The sequence below is a fragment of the Rhinolophus sinicus genome, linkage group LG09 (assembly GCF_036562045.2).
Source record: "Rhinolophus sinicus isolate RSC01 linkage group LG09, ASM3656204v1, whole genome shotgun sequence".
Classification (NCBI taxonomy): Eukaryota; Metazoa; Chordata; class Mammalia; order Chiroptera; family Rhinolophidae; genus Rhinolophus; species Rhinolophus sinicus.
Genome location: NC_133758.1, coordinates 45632909 through 45649272, shown reverse-complemented (window position 1 = coordinate 45649272; position 16364 = coordinate 45632909). Strand labels below are relative to the sequence as shown.

General features: G+C 39.5%; 1 protein-coding gene across 20 annotated transcripts in view; it reads left to right on the top strand.

Annotated features, from left to right (window-relative positions):
* DLGAP1 (DLG associated protein 1) overlaps positions 1 to 5098 on the top strand; it is an 860924-nt gene extending 855826 nt beyond the window's left edge. For all 20 annotated transcript variants that reach the window (XM_019755703.2, XM_074340269.1, XM_019755707.2 and 17 more), the window contains one exon: positions 1737 to 5098. In XM_019755703.2, the coding sequence (XP_019611262.1) occupies positions 1737 to 1946 (210 nt within the window). In that variant the 3' untranslated portion in view covers positions 1947 to 5098. The remainder of the gene's footprint in view (positions 1 to 1736) is intronic.
* Positions 5099 to 16364: the final 11266 nt, after the last annotated feature.

The following is a 16364-nucleotide window of genomic DNA, read 5'->3' as shown; positions in this document are numbered from 1 at the left end:
CAACCTTAGGGTTTTAGTGTTAAGTATCAAAGTACCATTGATGTATGTGTGGCCTCTCACTTGGGAAGCCCAACATTTGTACTCAATCTAGTGTTCTTTAATCTGTATTTAAAACTGTCTGCTAAATAAGCTTTTAAATTGGTCTTATTTTAAGAAACGCTACAGATGTACACACATCCTGGTAATTTAGTTCCTAGAAATGATCCATTTAATTTCCCATTCATTCATTGATTTTTTTTAAAATTATTGTTTAAAAATAAAATGTACAAGGAAAGGAAAATATGACTAAAAAGTTTTTCAATGTCCATACTTTTAAAAGTACCCACCAAGTCACCCAACAATAAGATTTAAAATGTCCAAAAGAAGTGATGCTTAGAATTGATATATGTAACCTATTGACATTTACACAGCAAATCATTAGTTAACTTGATTTCTAAATCATTATTTACTTTGTCTATGATCAGAGCTTCTCATCACCCTATGAACTTTAGGGGAAAAAATGAACAAGCACAATCAGAGTGGGCAGAATACTGTTTGCACTCTGTGCTTCCTTTTTCTGTCCTTTGGGCTGCACAAAACTATCCCTTAAACAGCCTGAGGACAACTCCAATGTAATAAGTTTAACTGGGCACTTCACCCACGCCAACAAGGAGGAACTGCTGTGATGAGCATGAGTATTAAGGCACAAAGAGGGCCCTTTGGAGTATCAAAGAATCCATATTTTAAGATACTTTTCTCATTTATGAGACATTGCACGTTTCACATTTATTGATGACAATTATTAAAAATGAAAATATCAGATTTATGTAGACCTTTTCGCAGCCTGACAGCTTATCATCCTTTTCCTAAAAATCTTTTGTAGTCTAGATTCCCTTCTTTTTCACAGCACTTTTTTTGCTGCCTAAGTAATGAATGGCTTTTGTTTTTGCAGTGGTATTGCTGCCAAGGCATATGAACTCTTTCAGTCCTGTGTTAAGTTTTCATGGCACAGTGTCTGTCCCTGTGATTGGAATTGCCTTCTGGGCCAGAGTCATCCTGAGGTCCCTAAGGAGTGACGTCCCCGCAGGATGTTTTGGGAGCCATTTTGGAACTGATTCCACACCCGAGTATAGGAATGATCAGGGTCATCCCTCCAGGGTGACGGTGGAGAGAATATTGCTGTGTGTCTGTGTGTGATGTGCAAACGGGTATCACTCACTGTGGCATCAACAAAGCTAAAGAACACAGTCTTATCATCTCTTCTTCCTCATTTGGCTATTTAGGTTTGGGTGGGACGGGAGAGAGGGTGGTGATGGTTTTAAACTCTGAACCCAGCTCACACCCCCTGCCTGGCCTCCTTAGAGCTGAGGCAGAGTTCTAAGATGCTACCGCAGGCGCTGCAATCCTTTCCCATCTCTGGCACCCGGAGGAGTCTGGAGCCTCCAGAGAGAACCACACTAAGTGTGCTGGGAGCGCAGGCTTTCAGCAGGGGGCATTTTAAACCCACAGCCTTCCCTTGGAGAGACCTAGTTCTGCAATCCAGTCTTACTTGGCCTTAAGCTTTCCGGTATTTTTGTTTCCTGCATCTTTTGAATACCCAAGCCAGAATAATGAAGAAAATATATATATACAGTGTGCAGAACTAACCACCCTTAGGTTTAAAAAACAGAAAGTGTTCTAACTACTGACCTATCCCAGTTTCCCCCAAGCTTGTCCTGAGAAGCTGTGTAATGTCCTGAACCTTCTGCTTTGATCAGGAGAGAAGGGCCCCTCCTCCAGTGCCAAAGAAGCCGGCGAAGGGCGCTGCGCCGCTGATCCGGGAGCGCTCGCTGGAGAGCTCGCAGCGCCAGGAGGCCCGCAAGCGCCTGATGGCCGCCAAGCGCGCCGCGTCAGTCCGCCAGAACTCGGCCACCGAGAGCGCCGACAGCATCGAGATCTACATCCCCGAGGCGCAGACCCGGCTCTGAGGCGCCGGGGCCTCCCGCGGCCTCACCCCAACTCTCCGTCCTCCCTGCTCCTCTTCGCGTCCCCTCCGCCCTCCTCGCCCTCTGTCTCTAAGCCCAGTGACTTCCACTGTCGCGGTGTAGTTGTCCATCTTCAGAGCCGTCCCGGTACCCCTCTGCCCAGACCCGTCTGCCCACGTTCTTCACCGAGCTTTGCCACCTGTACTGGTGCGTCACCTGCCTCATCCGGATAGCCAACCCTTTCTTTTCTCGGCAAACCCGAACCCACCTGTGTAGAAATGGCCCCTTTAGGTCACCCACCATCCTCAGTTCTCTCAAGCTAGTCTGTCCCTAGAGCTCAGCAATATAAAACCATAGGGTATTTCAGAAATCCAGTATCACAGGGCGATCTTTTGGGACTTAACCGTCTTCCACGTGAAAGAAACTAGGGCTCCGATTCTCTTTATTGCCCCTAAACGGTTATTATTTTGTAAAGCAGATGGAGCACTTTATTTCCAACCTCAGAAATCACACCATCTCACCGGAATCAATGAATGACAAACCAAGAGGGGACGAAGTTTGGCTGGGGGTGGGGGGCCCGGATGTGTAGTGGGAAAGGGAGAAGCAAAGTCTGCAGGTGCTGGCGGCGGTACCGGCACCACTCACAGCTGCACAAACTGCCTCACTGTTACTTCATCAATCACTGCTTCAAATGTTTCAATCAGCAGAAGATTGTAAATTCGATCTTTCAGGGAAATTAATCTATTCTGAAAGGCAATAAAATGAAGACAGGCAAGGCAAAGGAAGCACTGGGAGTTTAAGATACTACAGAAGGGATTTTTTTTCTTTGTCCTATTATTAAGAAAATTTAGACCTGAAATGTTTTATCAACTTTTATTGTACTTTGTATGTTATATTGTTGTGGTGGTGGGTCTTAAAAAGGCAAAGTGTTGGTTCTGTTAATTTGTTAGTGTCTATCCTGGGGGGGCTACCTAATTGCACACATTTAAGTACACATCTGCTCATGAAGTGCTGTATAGGGCAGCCAGGCTGTTTTCAGAGAAAAGTTTGGATTTTCCTATCATCCCTTTGAATGCTACACAGTAGTTCTTTTAACCCAGTAGTTCATATTGCAGACATATTCTCTCCTTTAGTCTATTCTCACTACTACCCAGAGTCCTATCATACCCCAGCTTAAGGATTTTGTCCTATATCAAACAGATAAATTTTCTACCCCAACAGACACGCTGCCCCATTCCAAAGGGCTGCCACTCATCTTAAGGTCCTAGGTAGTGAGAGAAGAAATTTGACCTGCAAGTCTCAGCAACCATGAGGAGAGGGGAAAAGTCATGACTTATAAACACTGAAAGAAACCCAAGCTTTTGGCAGAGAATGTTGATTTATGTTTTTAGTCATGATGGAAGGGCAGTTTGCATTTTGCGTCTAGCTGAAGTTATCTTTAAATGCCCTTACTCGTAACAGTTTTAAACATTGAGAACGTGGTGATCTTAAAGTATCACTGGCATTTTATGTCCAGCTCCCACCGTAAAGCATTATAAATTACCATTGAAAATGAAAGACTTTTAAAAACATACATCAAATATGCTTGCACCAGAGAAGCTTTAAAAACAAAAAAACAAAAACCACTCTCATAGCCAGGTGCTAATTTAATTTTATTTATGAAATTAAGAGAGGTGATGGGTTCTGGCAACAACTATTTTCATGGACGTATTCTAAAACCACTAGAGAATTCGCTACCTCTCAGAGCCATTGATGCTTTGAGCTATCTTTATAAACAGGGCACAAATGTTCACTGCTGTGGTTTACAAGAAAAGGGCTATTAACTTATTTAAAAACAAACTTTTAACTAAGGTGAACAAAGTACCTTGAGTGCTTTGTAAAATTGGAGCATACAGAGATTTTGAGCTTCAAGTATTTGCTGGTTTTAAACAGAATACACCTTTTCTTTACTTTGTAGCAGCAATGGAAGGTCACACAAAATTTGCATTAAGTAAGGCCAACTGCCACCTTGGGTAGCCTATGGTCACCTTCAATCCTGCAAATGACTTGGAACTCACAGATTAATGTGAAGGAAGCGGCATCCATTTGAAGACCCATGTCCCAACTACAGCTCTGTGCCCTGAGGTAGAGATAAGATTTGGATTACGAAATAGATTTCTAATAAGATTCAAGATCATCCTACAGTATTTTCTTCGGAAACTGGTTTAGCCCAGGATATTTTAAAGAGAGACAAGAGAAGGTCTATTTATCTTGTCTACGTGAATGGTATTTGTATATTCATAACCTATTTTTGGTAAAAATTTTAAATCTTTTAGCTAAATATCTACAAGCATCATGACCTTTGCCTTCCTTAAAAACACAAATTATACAAACACTTTATAAAAAGGTAATTATTGATGTAAAAACATGACCCCACATAAAGCTGCTTGTTAACCACTTGCCCCCTTTAACTGACATCCATGAGCGTAACCTTTGTTCCGTTGTTCTTTTTGATGTAATTTGTAGAAATGTTTTTTAGTTCATAATGGAAAATGTATGTACCCTGAAAAATTACTTATTTTGTTTAACTTTGGTATAAAGATGTTTGGGCATTTTCTTGGGGGGGATTACAAAAGAAGTTTGTCTCCCACATCAAAAACGTTCAAAGAAATTAAGTATTTATTATATTTTTTGCAGATGTTTCCATACAATTCACATAACCTTTTTGTAAAGAGAGATGAAGAAATGGATTAAAGATTTTTAATATTTGAAATGGTAAATAGAACTAATTTATTTGTAATATATTTCTGTTATTTATAGATGTTTCCTTAATGTTTTACTGTGCATTACCACTTTAATTTAAGCCTTATCCTTGTGAATTTACCATTTCTTTTTTAAAACATGTCTAGATGCATATTTTAAATAACTGGAATATAAATCACTAGCATATCTGAATTCCCAAATGTAATTTTTAAAATTATTTTGGTTTGGAAAAAAATAAGATTCATTTGAAAGCCTTCAGATGGAGGGGTGGGGAACATTTTTATGGCTTTATGAACTGGAATTTCATAGACTTATTTACCTAGATTGTGTGTGGACAAAAAAAAAATTGTAAATAGATGAATGTTTCCCATAATGTAAAAAGAAGAAATTAATAAAATAATTAATGCACTGCTTTCAGGTCTGGGTGTTTTTACTACAGAGTCCTGCTTCTTCCAAAATATAAGTAATTGTGTTTTGGGGGAATAATTAAGCAATTAAGAAGCTATCATTCTAACTTTCATTGTAACAACACATATCCTAGTCACTATTGAGCAGGTGGGTAGGCCTTGTATCCTACATGAGGGATTTAAATGCTGAAAACTAAAAGTAATTTTACTATGATGATTGCACACATCTGAAAGTTTCGGGTCAGGAGCTATATATTTTATGAAAGAAGTTATTAGCCTTTCAAACTTGTATAAATCTGTATATATTTTATCCACTTGAATTTCTTTGCAACCATTTCATCAATTTCATTTCTTACATCGTTCTTCAGGTTAGGGAAAATCAGAATGATGCTTTGTGGTTTTCATTTCATCCTTGCAATAATGAAAAACTGTGCTCACTTAGGTTTAGTGACTTGTCTGGTGAGACACAATTATTAAGTGACAGATTTGAGTCCCAAATTCAAGCCTTCATTCAGCTTCATCTTCAGTGGGATCTCTATCATTCTTCCTACATGAAAATTGGTAACTATTTGCCACTGTTGATTTTGTCTGGGTGTCATCTAGGACATGTCTATAAACCTTACTTCATATACACAAAAATACAGACTTAACACACAGAAAAAGTAAATTAGAATGTCTTTTATGGTGTGAACTTCCAATTATCTGAAAATGCTGCAACTCTTAAGAAACCTATATCCACAGTGCTTCCTCCCCACCAAGCTCTTAGGCAAACCTCTACATCTATCTGCAGCAAAGTTGGAAATTAGTAAGCAGGTAAGCCACTTTTTCTGATTTTCATACCTAAGCATGTCCCCACACCAGTCACCAGAATAACACAATGTACTTTTGAAACTCTTCAAAAGAGGAATGATCAAGTGACTGGATCCCTGTGAGGTCGCAAAGATCTCATTACTTTGGTTCATGCGCTAACTATTCCGAGAGTCTGAACTGTGATTATACTTCTTCCCTTTTAACAAATTAATTCTTATATTTCACTGGGGCTCCTTAAACACTTCAGCCAAACCCCAAACAAAATGAGTTAGTTTTTGCATGTAGAAATTTGATCTTCAGTGAAGCAATTTCCCATGTTACAGGGTCCACTCCCCCCCAAAAATGTCATTTCATTTTTGATAGAAATTGAACAAAATTGTTTGCTTTAAACATGAATTTCTTTTATATCTTTGAAATTCTTCCCCTTGAAATGTTAAATTGATTTTGGCTTAAATAAATGACATTTAAAAATCATAGTGTCTGAATATGTTCATTCTTGAATGCCACCGGTAGATACTAAAGGGTACCAAATTTTACCTGGGGTTTTCTCAATAGGCTATTTGACTTTCAGCCGCTAAACCCAGATCAGGTCAATTCCTTTTGCAAACAGAAACTAGTGGCCCTGTCTGAAAACCCTCTCAGTGTCCTATCTCACTTACTAGTATAAGTTTTACAGAATGGTCTTAAATTCCTCTGTAAATCACCCATTATCTCCCTTGAAGCAGAGAGAGGAAATGGCCTGGTGGTGACTTCCTAGTCAGCATGCTTTCCTCGGGGCTTATTACTGCTGGCCCAGGGAGCCATCATCAGATAATCACAGGAATGTGAAGCCCCGGTGCGGTTCCTGTCTCCTGGGTCTCTGTTTAGCCGGTCAATTTATTATTTCAATGTCTTCTGTGTAAACGAGCACAAGCCTGAATTTATAGAAAATGGCTGAAAGCAAGAAAGCATTTTAATAAACACCAAAAAGTCAAGCTCTGCCATGTAGCTGACTGAACGGTTGCTATTCATTGCACCAAATGTTTTCACTAGTACAGATGAAGATTGCATTTCATCCTCTTCACACGTTAGTCTGCCTTCTGTAAGAAGTACATGCTAATTTCTTCTTTCCAGATTACTCGATAGGTAAATCAGTGTCATGAGGGAGTTTCTGTTGAGATCTCAATAAAAAGATTCTTCCATTAACAACAACAACAACAACAACTCTGCCTTTCACTTTGGAAAGGGGGAAGGGGAAAGCAAACAGAGCCTCAGTTTTCTGTTACAAAGGGGAAAATGCATTCTTCCTTTTGACTCTACGGGAGGTTAGGAACAACAATTACAGGTTTTGTAGCCTTAAATCCTAATGCTTTCACTGCTTCTGAAGGCCAATGCTCTACAAATAAAAAATATTCCTGCATGGCTAGCCTTCTGAGATTTGCACACATAATCATCAGTTGGTGATTCCTTCCTTCTTTCTGGAGCTTTCAGGTCCAATGCCTACCATCAGTTTCAATTATGAAACGTGAGGAGAAACATGCAAGCAGTTAGATAATACTTTCAATGGCACATAAAGTATATCCAAGGAAACATCTCTCCAGATTAAAATAAAAATATTCTGCTAACTGAAAGAAGGTCCATTTTAAAGGATTTTTGGTCTTAGAAAATAACCTCTTGCTATAGAAAATGTTTACTTCTGTCAGTGTCACTTTTTAAAATCCCAGTTGTCACATCATTTCCTTTCTAGAATAAGATCTAATGTACTTTGCAACTTCAGCCAATACAATGTCTGTCTATGATTCCCACGCATGAGAAGCAGATCTCAAAGGCAGAACTTGAACAAAGGTGAAAAGGAGATAGTTTTAAAAATTTACTCTTAGATTCCTTTCCAGTTTGAGTTAATTTAATACATTCATTAACGCCCCCCTCCTTCCCCAGCTTGCTCAGGGACGAGAGCATGGCTGCCTTTACTGTGTTTGCTGGCAGGAGTTAACCTTTTGTCTTCACTGCAGCCTGGCCCCTGGGAGGAGCAGTACGTATGAGCCTGGCATTGCCAAGGTTGAGCTTGACAAACGTGAAAGAACAACTCAAGGGCTATTGACTTGTTTCTTACATTAGTCAAGCAAAGTAATGAGTCTGGGATGATTGAAGGGGGACCTTTTCCAAGATGCTGGTGATTTGTGTCCAGTTTTGAGTTGGTACACTAAGGATACCTTGACCATCAGGTTGATCAAAATTAAATCACACAGAGAGAGTGAAGAATTGGAAAAGTGGAGAGATGTTAACATGGGAAAATGGGGACTACCAAACTGAAAGCATGTGAGTGTTAAGTGCTTTGTAACTAGTGGTGAAGTGAGGAATAATTATTCAGACAAATCTGAGTAGTGCTGAAGACAAAGAACTTAAGCACTAATGTGAATCTAAGCTGTTTTGGCATTAGACTATTCAGGATCTGTCAGTGGCTGATTCAGCATGTAATTGCTCTCAAGGGCACTTTAATTTAAGATAGGTTATGAGGAGGCCAAGGACCAGCTATTCTTCTAACAAAAGCAACACATTAGAATTGGGTTAAATATTCAACTGAAAGAACCAGGTTAAATATTAAGGAAATGCTTACCTAGAGAAAATACAGGGTCTTAACTGCCCTGAGAAACTTGGTACACGGTACTGAGAGAAGTCGTTCTGCCAGAACTGTGTCACCTGGGTGATTCACATGAAAGGGGGGAAGTCCTCTATGGCTTTTCATATTTAAATTTGTTTATTAGATACTGACAAGACAGGACACACACACACACACACACACACACACACACACTTATTATCCCTGTTGGCTTCAGCCCAAAGTGAAGTAATGATTTCCTAGCAGGGTTTCTGTCAGTGACTCCAGATCCATAAGCAGAGAGGATCCAGCTGGGAGAAAACAAAGGCTGAGGGAAAAGTCCCCCACACCCTTCAGCTTAAACCCTCATGTGTCATTTTGATTGTAATATTCTCAGTTGGGGTTGGGTAAGAAAGCATTGCCATACGCTTATAAAACGTTTGCAGATATTCCCAACATTTATCTTAGAAACTGGACTGACCCTCATCAGCCTCAAAATTGTGCCATGAGTGGGTCTGTCTGCCTAGCAGGGACAGGGCCATTCTGTAAGTAGGGAAGAGCTCAGGTTATGGTGGCAGACTGCCTGTGTTTGAATCCTAGCTCTGCCACTTACTATCTGTGTCTTTTTGGGTAAGTTACTTAATCATTCTGTGCCTAGTTTTCCTATCTATACAATTAGGATGAAAGTAATATTTATCTCATAGAGTTGTTCTAAGGATTAAAGGAATATTAGTATATATAAAGCTCTTAAAACAGTGCCTGGCACATGGTAAACACTCAAATGTTCAATATCATCATCATCATCATTACATATTTACATTTACTGAGAAAGTGTCTTGTGCCCTGGCTGTATTATTTTATATGAGTTCTGTACCTGAATCCTCACAGTCACCCTACGAGATAGTCATTACAAGTAAATTACAGAGATTAAATAGCATCCCAGGATTACTGGTAAGTGACAGAGCTACCGTGTTTCCCCGAAAATAAGATCTAACCGGGCAATCAGCTCTGCTGTGTCTTTTGGAGCAAAAATTAACATAAGACCCGGTATTATATTATATTATATTATATTATATTATATTATATTATATTATACTATATTATATTATATTAATTATAAAGACCCGATCTTATAGTATAGTAAAATAAGACTAGGTCTTATATTAATTTTTGCTTCAAAAGACGCATTAGAGCTGATTGTCTGGCTAGGTGTTATTTTCGGGGAAACACGGTAGTATTTGAATCCAATCTAACTCTAGATCCTTTGCTCATATGTGTATGATTTGCATAAGACAAAGCAATTTATCCACCTTTTTTTCCCCACTTACTAATGTATTGGTTTATTTCCGAACATTATGATCTACCTACTCTCTTCAATGGCTCCACAACATTCCATTTTATGGATGAACCATTGTACATTATTTAGTCCCCCTATTGATTGGACAATTAGGCTGTTTCAACCATTTGTCATGACAAACATGTGAAAATCGTTTTACAATGTATCTTCAGTACATGTGGGACGGTATGTATAGGTTATATTCCTAGCAAATGTACATGCACTTTTGTTTTTAAATATTGCCAATTGACTTTCCAAAAAGGTTGCCTTGATTTTCACCTCACCAAACATATATGAGTTTTAGCGCCTTCCTTTGCAAACCAGGAAAGAAGCCATTCGTAAATTCAGAGCCATGCTTAAAAATACAACAATGATGGGGGAGGAGGGTTATCACTTTGTGAGGGGTGTAAATGTCTATTACATTGTTTTGTACACCTGAAACTAATAATAAAAACACACACACAAAAACAAAACAAAACAAAAAATACAACAACGAAAAGAAACCTAGCCATCTTCTAGCTGGCTTTCAACAAGGAAGGAAGGGAAAAAACATCTCTAGAAGCGTGGAGGTGGTTTTAACGAAGTATTTTATGTAAGTTCCAGAATTTAATGCCAGAACTGAAGGAAGGAAAAAGCACATGATAGCCGTAGGGTGTGAACTCATCTGGAATTGGGTCTATGTCATACACCTTAGAGGACAGCCGAAGAAGCAGCTCCTGGGAGTTTAGACTCACCATGGAGTCCAAGACAAGATTGGGAGCAGAGCGTAACCACTTTGATGATTAATAGATTTATACCACAGGACACCAACTCCTGTGCATTGTAGTTCTTTTTTTCCTTCTTACTGTTTTTCAAGTGAAACTCCACTTCTACTTATGAAAAGCCTTTAAGATGATTTACAGAATTAAAACATAAACCACTGAACAATTTTATAAATGAAAAAAGAAAATTAGTGGATATATAATTTCACCAAGCACCCCCAGGGGCCTGAGTTGTGGCAAATGAATACTAAATTTCTTTCTAGACTCCCTGATAGCCAGGGCAAAGAAGTCTGCATTTTTAAAAATTTGTCTTCATGCAGTTTGGAGACGCACCAAAACTCTAAAAGCTCCTTCTGTGCTCAAAGAATTAACAACATGATTTTGCATATGTTGCAAACCTAATGTGTGAGCTCACAGGACACGACTGACTTGCTAATCACAGCCCTGACAAATGACACATTGCATGAAGTACAACTACTGTGTCTTTAAAATCAACTCCACTTTATTTAACTGGTCTGAGTGGTTTTTGGTTCTTGGCAAGCAAATGGCCCTAGAATAAGACAGAATTAGTCTAACGTGCCTGTTGAGTCCAACATCCTTTGGAGTTCAATCCAAGAATGCGTACTTCCTTCTAGGAAGTAAGTAATATTTCAGTGGTTATGGTTTTTGTGTGTGTGTTTTTTTTCTGTTTCTTTTCTTTCCAAGCAGCCTTCTTGACAAAGAAGAAGTCCTCGTTTTCCTGTTCAGATGGACCCATATCAGAACGTGTGACTTTTTGGACTTATTTGTGTGTAAGCAGGAACTCTTCATTTCCCAAACGCATCCCCCTTTGTCACGCTAAAGGTTACAACTCTTTCCACCCAGTCTCAGCTGCTCCTGTGCTGGCTGGAAGACGGAAGACGCTGCTGTCACCACCTAACACCCGGTGTTTGTGCTGCGACCCACAGGGCAGTTTCAGTTGCACTGCCCAGTGCCTTTTGACCCACATTAGGACAGAAGAGTCTTCGTTAGTGTGGGAAAAAACACAGGATTTGACACAGCAGCTTCGGTTCTAAGGTCTACTTAATACTTCATCCCCAGACCTGGAAAGACTATGTTTTGACATTGAATTTAAACCACCATTTTAAAAAAAATTAAATATAAAACACTGGGCTGAGCTGTCCTCACCCTCGAGTAATCATATTCTACTATTTGGAAGGTGGGGAAAAGGGAAGAGAACAAATACTGCAAATGCCAAAGAAGCAAACCAAATGAAAACTTGAGAATTGGCCAAAGCATTCAGTCTTTTACACATATGTAAAGTGATTAATTGGAGAGAGGAAGGCAAAGATTTATGGAAGATGGGTTTGATTTGCAGGCTTTTAACAGCCCTGAAAATAATGGTTCTCAACTTTTAGTATTTTGAAGATCACTTAGAAATCATTTAGCCACCCCACCCCCACCCCTAGCCCCAGATCCTGACTCAGTGGATCTTCTCTGAGAGCCAACCTACATTTCTAACAAATTCACCCCGTGAGTCTAATGCCAGAGTTCACAGGCCACCCTCTGAGAACTGCTGCCCAGTAGTGGTCTTCAATGTGGGAAGTTTCAAGAAATATGCACAGCCAATCAGTGGCACCAGAATGTTTGGGTGTAGCTGAGGTTAAGAACCCCAGGTATTTTAAGTAAAAGGAATGGGTTGAGAAAAGGCATGGAAGTGAGTCAGAGCAATAAATATATGAAGAATTAATCACAGGTAAATAGGTATAGCTAGAATGGCAGGTGCAGAGTGGGGGTTGTATTTCAACTCAATATGCCAGGGCAAGGACAGACAAGAACCAGTGTACTATGTACAAGAAAAGAAAAAAAAAAAAAAATCTATCCTTACCTAAAGTATTACTAGGAATTTTATCACTGGTTTTCTAGTGAAACACGAAAAATGTCTCCATTGGTTTCTAAGAGGAGTTTGTCTGAAAGTGAGTATGTCAGTCAAGTGAGGTTTCCCGTTGAGGTTAAACATCTCTGTCAGTCTGACTCTTTAGTCTTCATTCTGAGAATGAGAACACAGAAGGCAGAAAGTTCAACATTGTACAGCGTATTCCTGCAAAGTGACTAGCTTGCATTAGTTTATTTTCCAAAATATGCTTTGCAATAAAATATGAGTCACTTACTACACACCTGAGGCTTTCTGCATAGTCACCTAGCAGAGAAAATCAGTCTGTTATAAAGAATCACCTAACATGACAGTTTTCTCCTCGATCACTGTCTTAATCCATTTAGGCTGCTATAACACAATATGGGTAGCATAAAAAAACGAACATTTATTTCTCGCTGTTCTGGAGGATGGGAAGTTCAAGATCAAGACACCATAGATTCAGTGTCTGGTGAGGGTCTGCTTCCTAGTTCATAGGTGAGCCGTCTTCTCACTGAGTCCTCACATGGAGAAAGGGCAAGGCAGCTTTCTGGGGTCTCTTTCATAAGGGCACTAATTCCATTCATGAGGGAGGGCGCTAACGTTGTGATCTAATCACTTCCCAAAGGCCCCACTTCTAAATAAAGTCACATTGGAAATTAGGTTTCAACATAAGAATTTAGTGGAGGGACACAAACATTCATTTACTTTTTTCAATTATAGTTGACATTCAATATTATTTTATATTAGTTTCAGGATGAGAGACACAAACATTCAGTCTATAGCAACCACTTTCCTGCTTTTGTATAACCCCAGAATCAAGAGAACATTGGTGTGAACTCAGTTATTTATATAACAGTCGGTGCTATCCTCCCATAGAGGCTTAATGTCTGAGAGGTCAAATCCTATACAACAAAAAGACAGGGACAGTTTGTGTCACGAGATCCTCAAGCTCTGCCCTGTGAATGGACTCCTTATTTCAATCAGTCTTCACTGCAGTGAATTTCCTGTACAGTAAAATTTGAGATTTCTCTCTGGGTATTTTTGTATAAGAATGAAACTTATATAAGAATGAAACTGTAAGAATGGAAACCAGAGATCCAGAACTTTCCAGGACAATTTAGGTGTTATAGATTTTGTCTATATATGTTGACATTGATGCATACACAAATCAGAAAATTCCTTTGTCAGACCAAGTGGCCTAATATTTGATTCAGAAACATACTGTTCTCCCCTTCATTAAATCACTGCTGCTTCTTCCTCCCTCACCCAGAGATCTATGCAGATTTTTCTACACATTATAATTTGGAAATCTAAGTGGCTTCCAGAGTCATCCTCCCTGCACCTCCCTTTTAAAATAGTTCTGAGGCCTGCTGATCATATTTATATATGTTCATGTGAACGTCTATGTATACAAATACCTGAGATTACAGGGGCTTTCCATGGCCCTGGAAGTTAAATTATTTTGAGCTCTCATTTTGTTCCCCCTCCTCCCTACCCCAATTCCCTACCTGTGAAAATCCAAAGTAATTGCCCAAGATTTTTGTTAATCCTCAGGTGGGGTCTTAAAGCCTGTGGTCTGTTTAGGTCTTTGTGTTCCTGCTTACATAATTCTTATATTCTGTATCATACTGAATTGTCCTCAAACTTGGTCCCTTATTCCACTTCGACACACACACACACACACACACACACACACACACACACACCCGTCCACAATCCAAGTCTTCATAATTCGGAATGTGGGTACAAAGAGACAGAGTGGATGTCAAAAGAACAAAAAAGCACGCAGCATAAAACGGTTCTTAAAATATTGCAGGTTTCTTAAATTAGCCTTCAGCCATCCCACCTCTATGGAGAGCCGATGGACTAACTTCACTGCACCAACTTTCAGGAACTCCCCACCTTGCTCATCGCTCTCCCCTTTCTCTCCCTTCACTCATGTTAAATATTCTCCCACTTCCCTTTCTAAAAGGAAAGTAAGCTTTTCTACTTCACGGAGAACAATCTTGCTCTCCTCTGAAAGTTTCATATTTAAACCCATGAGCCCCTTACGGTGTCAACCCTGCAAAGAGATTTTCCAGGATTAATTCTAGTGCTAATGTTGAGATTTTTAAAAAGAAAGAAATTAACCTTACCACACATTACAATTTTGTATATGGGGGGGGGGGGGAGGGAGAGAGAAAGGGAAAGAGAGGAGGATAGAGAGAGACCAAGAGAGGAGGCAAAGAGAAGTTCCATATACTAACAAAACAGAAGTAAGATACTGGGGATAATGCTCTACAGTGGAGTTCCCATTGCTGCCTTTGGATGAAGTCAACTCTTTGGAATATGACAGATCTTAGTTTGACTCCCAGTCTTGCCACTAAGTAGCTACACAACCATGGGCAAATCACTTACTGTCTTAGTCCATTTGGGCTGCCATACCAAAACAATCATAGACTGGGTGGCTTAAACAACACTTATTTCTCAGAGTTCTGGAGGCCAGGAAGTCCAAGATCAAAGCACCAGCAGATCCAGTGTCTGGTGAGGACCTCTTACTGGTTTGTAGTCAGCCATCTTCTCTTTGTATCCTCATACGGCCTAGAGTGAAAGCTCTGGTCCCTTCCTCTTCTTATAGGAACACTAATCCCATCATGAGGGCTATACCCTAATGATCTCATCTAAAGCTGATTATTTTCTATAGGTCCCAACCTCCAAATATCATCTCATTGAGGATTGGGGCTTCAACATGTGAATTTCGGGAGTTGGGGGCAGTGTACACAAACAGCCCATAGTCTGTGGCCCATCACATAAACAGAGTTAATGGTAGCTATTATTAATATACTGCTTAAAAGAAGCAATTTAAAAAGAGCTTTGAATAATTTTTTAAGTGGGTGTGTCAGCTTTGCATCCTTTCTGGAACAAGGAGGTGTGTACACCCCACATTGTGTGTGTGTGTGTGTGTGTGTGTGTGTGTGTGTGTGTGTGTGTGTGTGTGTCTTATCCCAAGATCTCACTGCCTCCTTCCGGGAACAAAAATCCTGTTTTCATTAAAAGTGTACATGGAAGTCCCTGATATGAGAAATACTGATTTGGGGAAATAGTTTTTTTTTACTTACGAAGTTTTCAATAAAACTTTTAAAACTTATTAGCTAAAGCACTGAGGTTTCCAAACTGTAATGTGTAGGCTCTGAATATCTCACTGAAAGGGAATAAGACTTCTAGGACAAAAAGCAGATTTCCAGGGCTGGGGCGGTAATGTATAATATAAGCCTATGTGATCTACTTATACCAGATAGCAAGAAAGCTGTAGATGACTATGTCATTTCAAAAGAAACTAGGAGCCAACTTGAAGAGGCTCTCACAGGCCAAAAATGGGACAATTAGAGCATCAATAAGAAAATAACTGCAATGGATTAAAAGACATCAAATATGTAAAATCCATAAGTTCATAATAATACTCTACACTTTATATTCTATATCCAGTACTAACAGAACTTTCTGTAATGACAGAAGTAGCTATGTGCTAGGCTGGAGCATTTTCCCCACAGAGATCCACAGATCTTTCTTCCTCAGTTCTCTCAGGTCTTCAGTTGAAATCCTCCTTCTAAATGAGTCCTTTCCTGTCATCCTATTTAAAATTGCACCACGTGACACAAGGCATTTCCTCTCTCTTCCCTTATTGTTTTTTTCTCCATACCTCTTATCACTATCTAACCTACAATAGACAATCAACAAAATACCAGGCCTGACAATTAAGTTCCGAACTTGCTGCCTGGTTTACATAGGCAGCACTGTACAATCAGCTCAGTTAGGTTTCAGAACCTTGGTGTATCAGTGTCTCACAGCTGTGTTCATGTTGACATGTGGCGGTGTCTTGCTGAGTTGTATTCATTATTGTTGTTGCGTGTTTT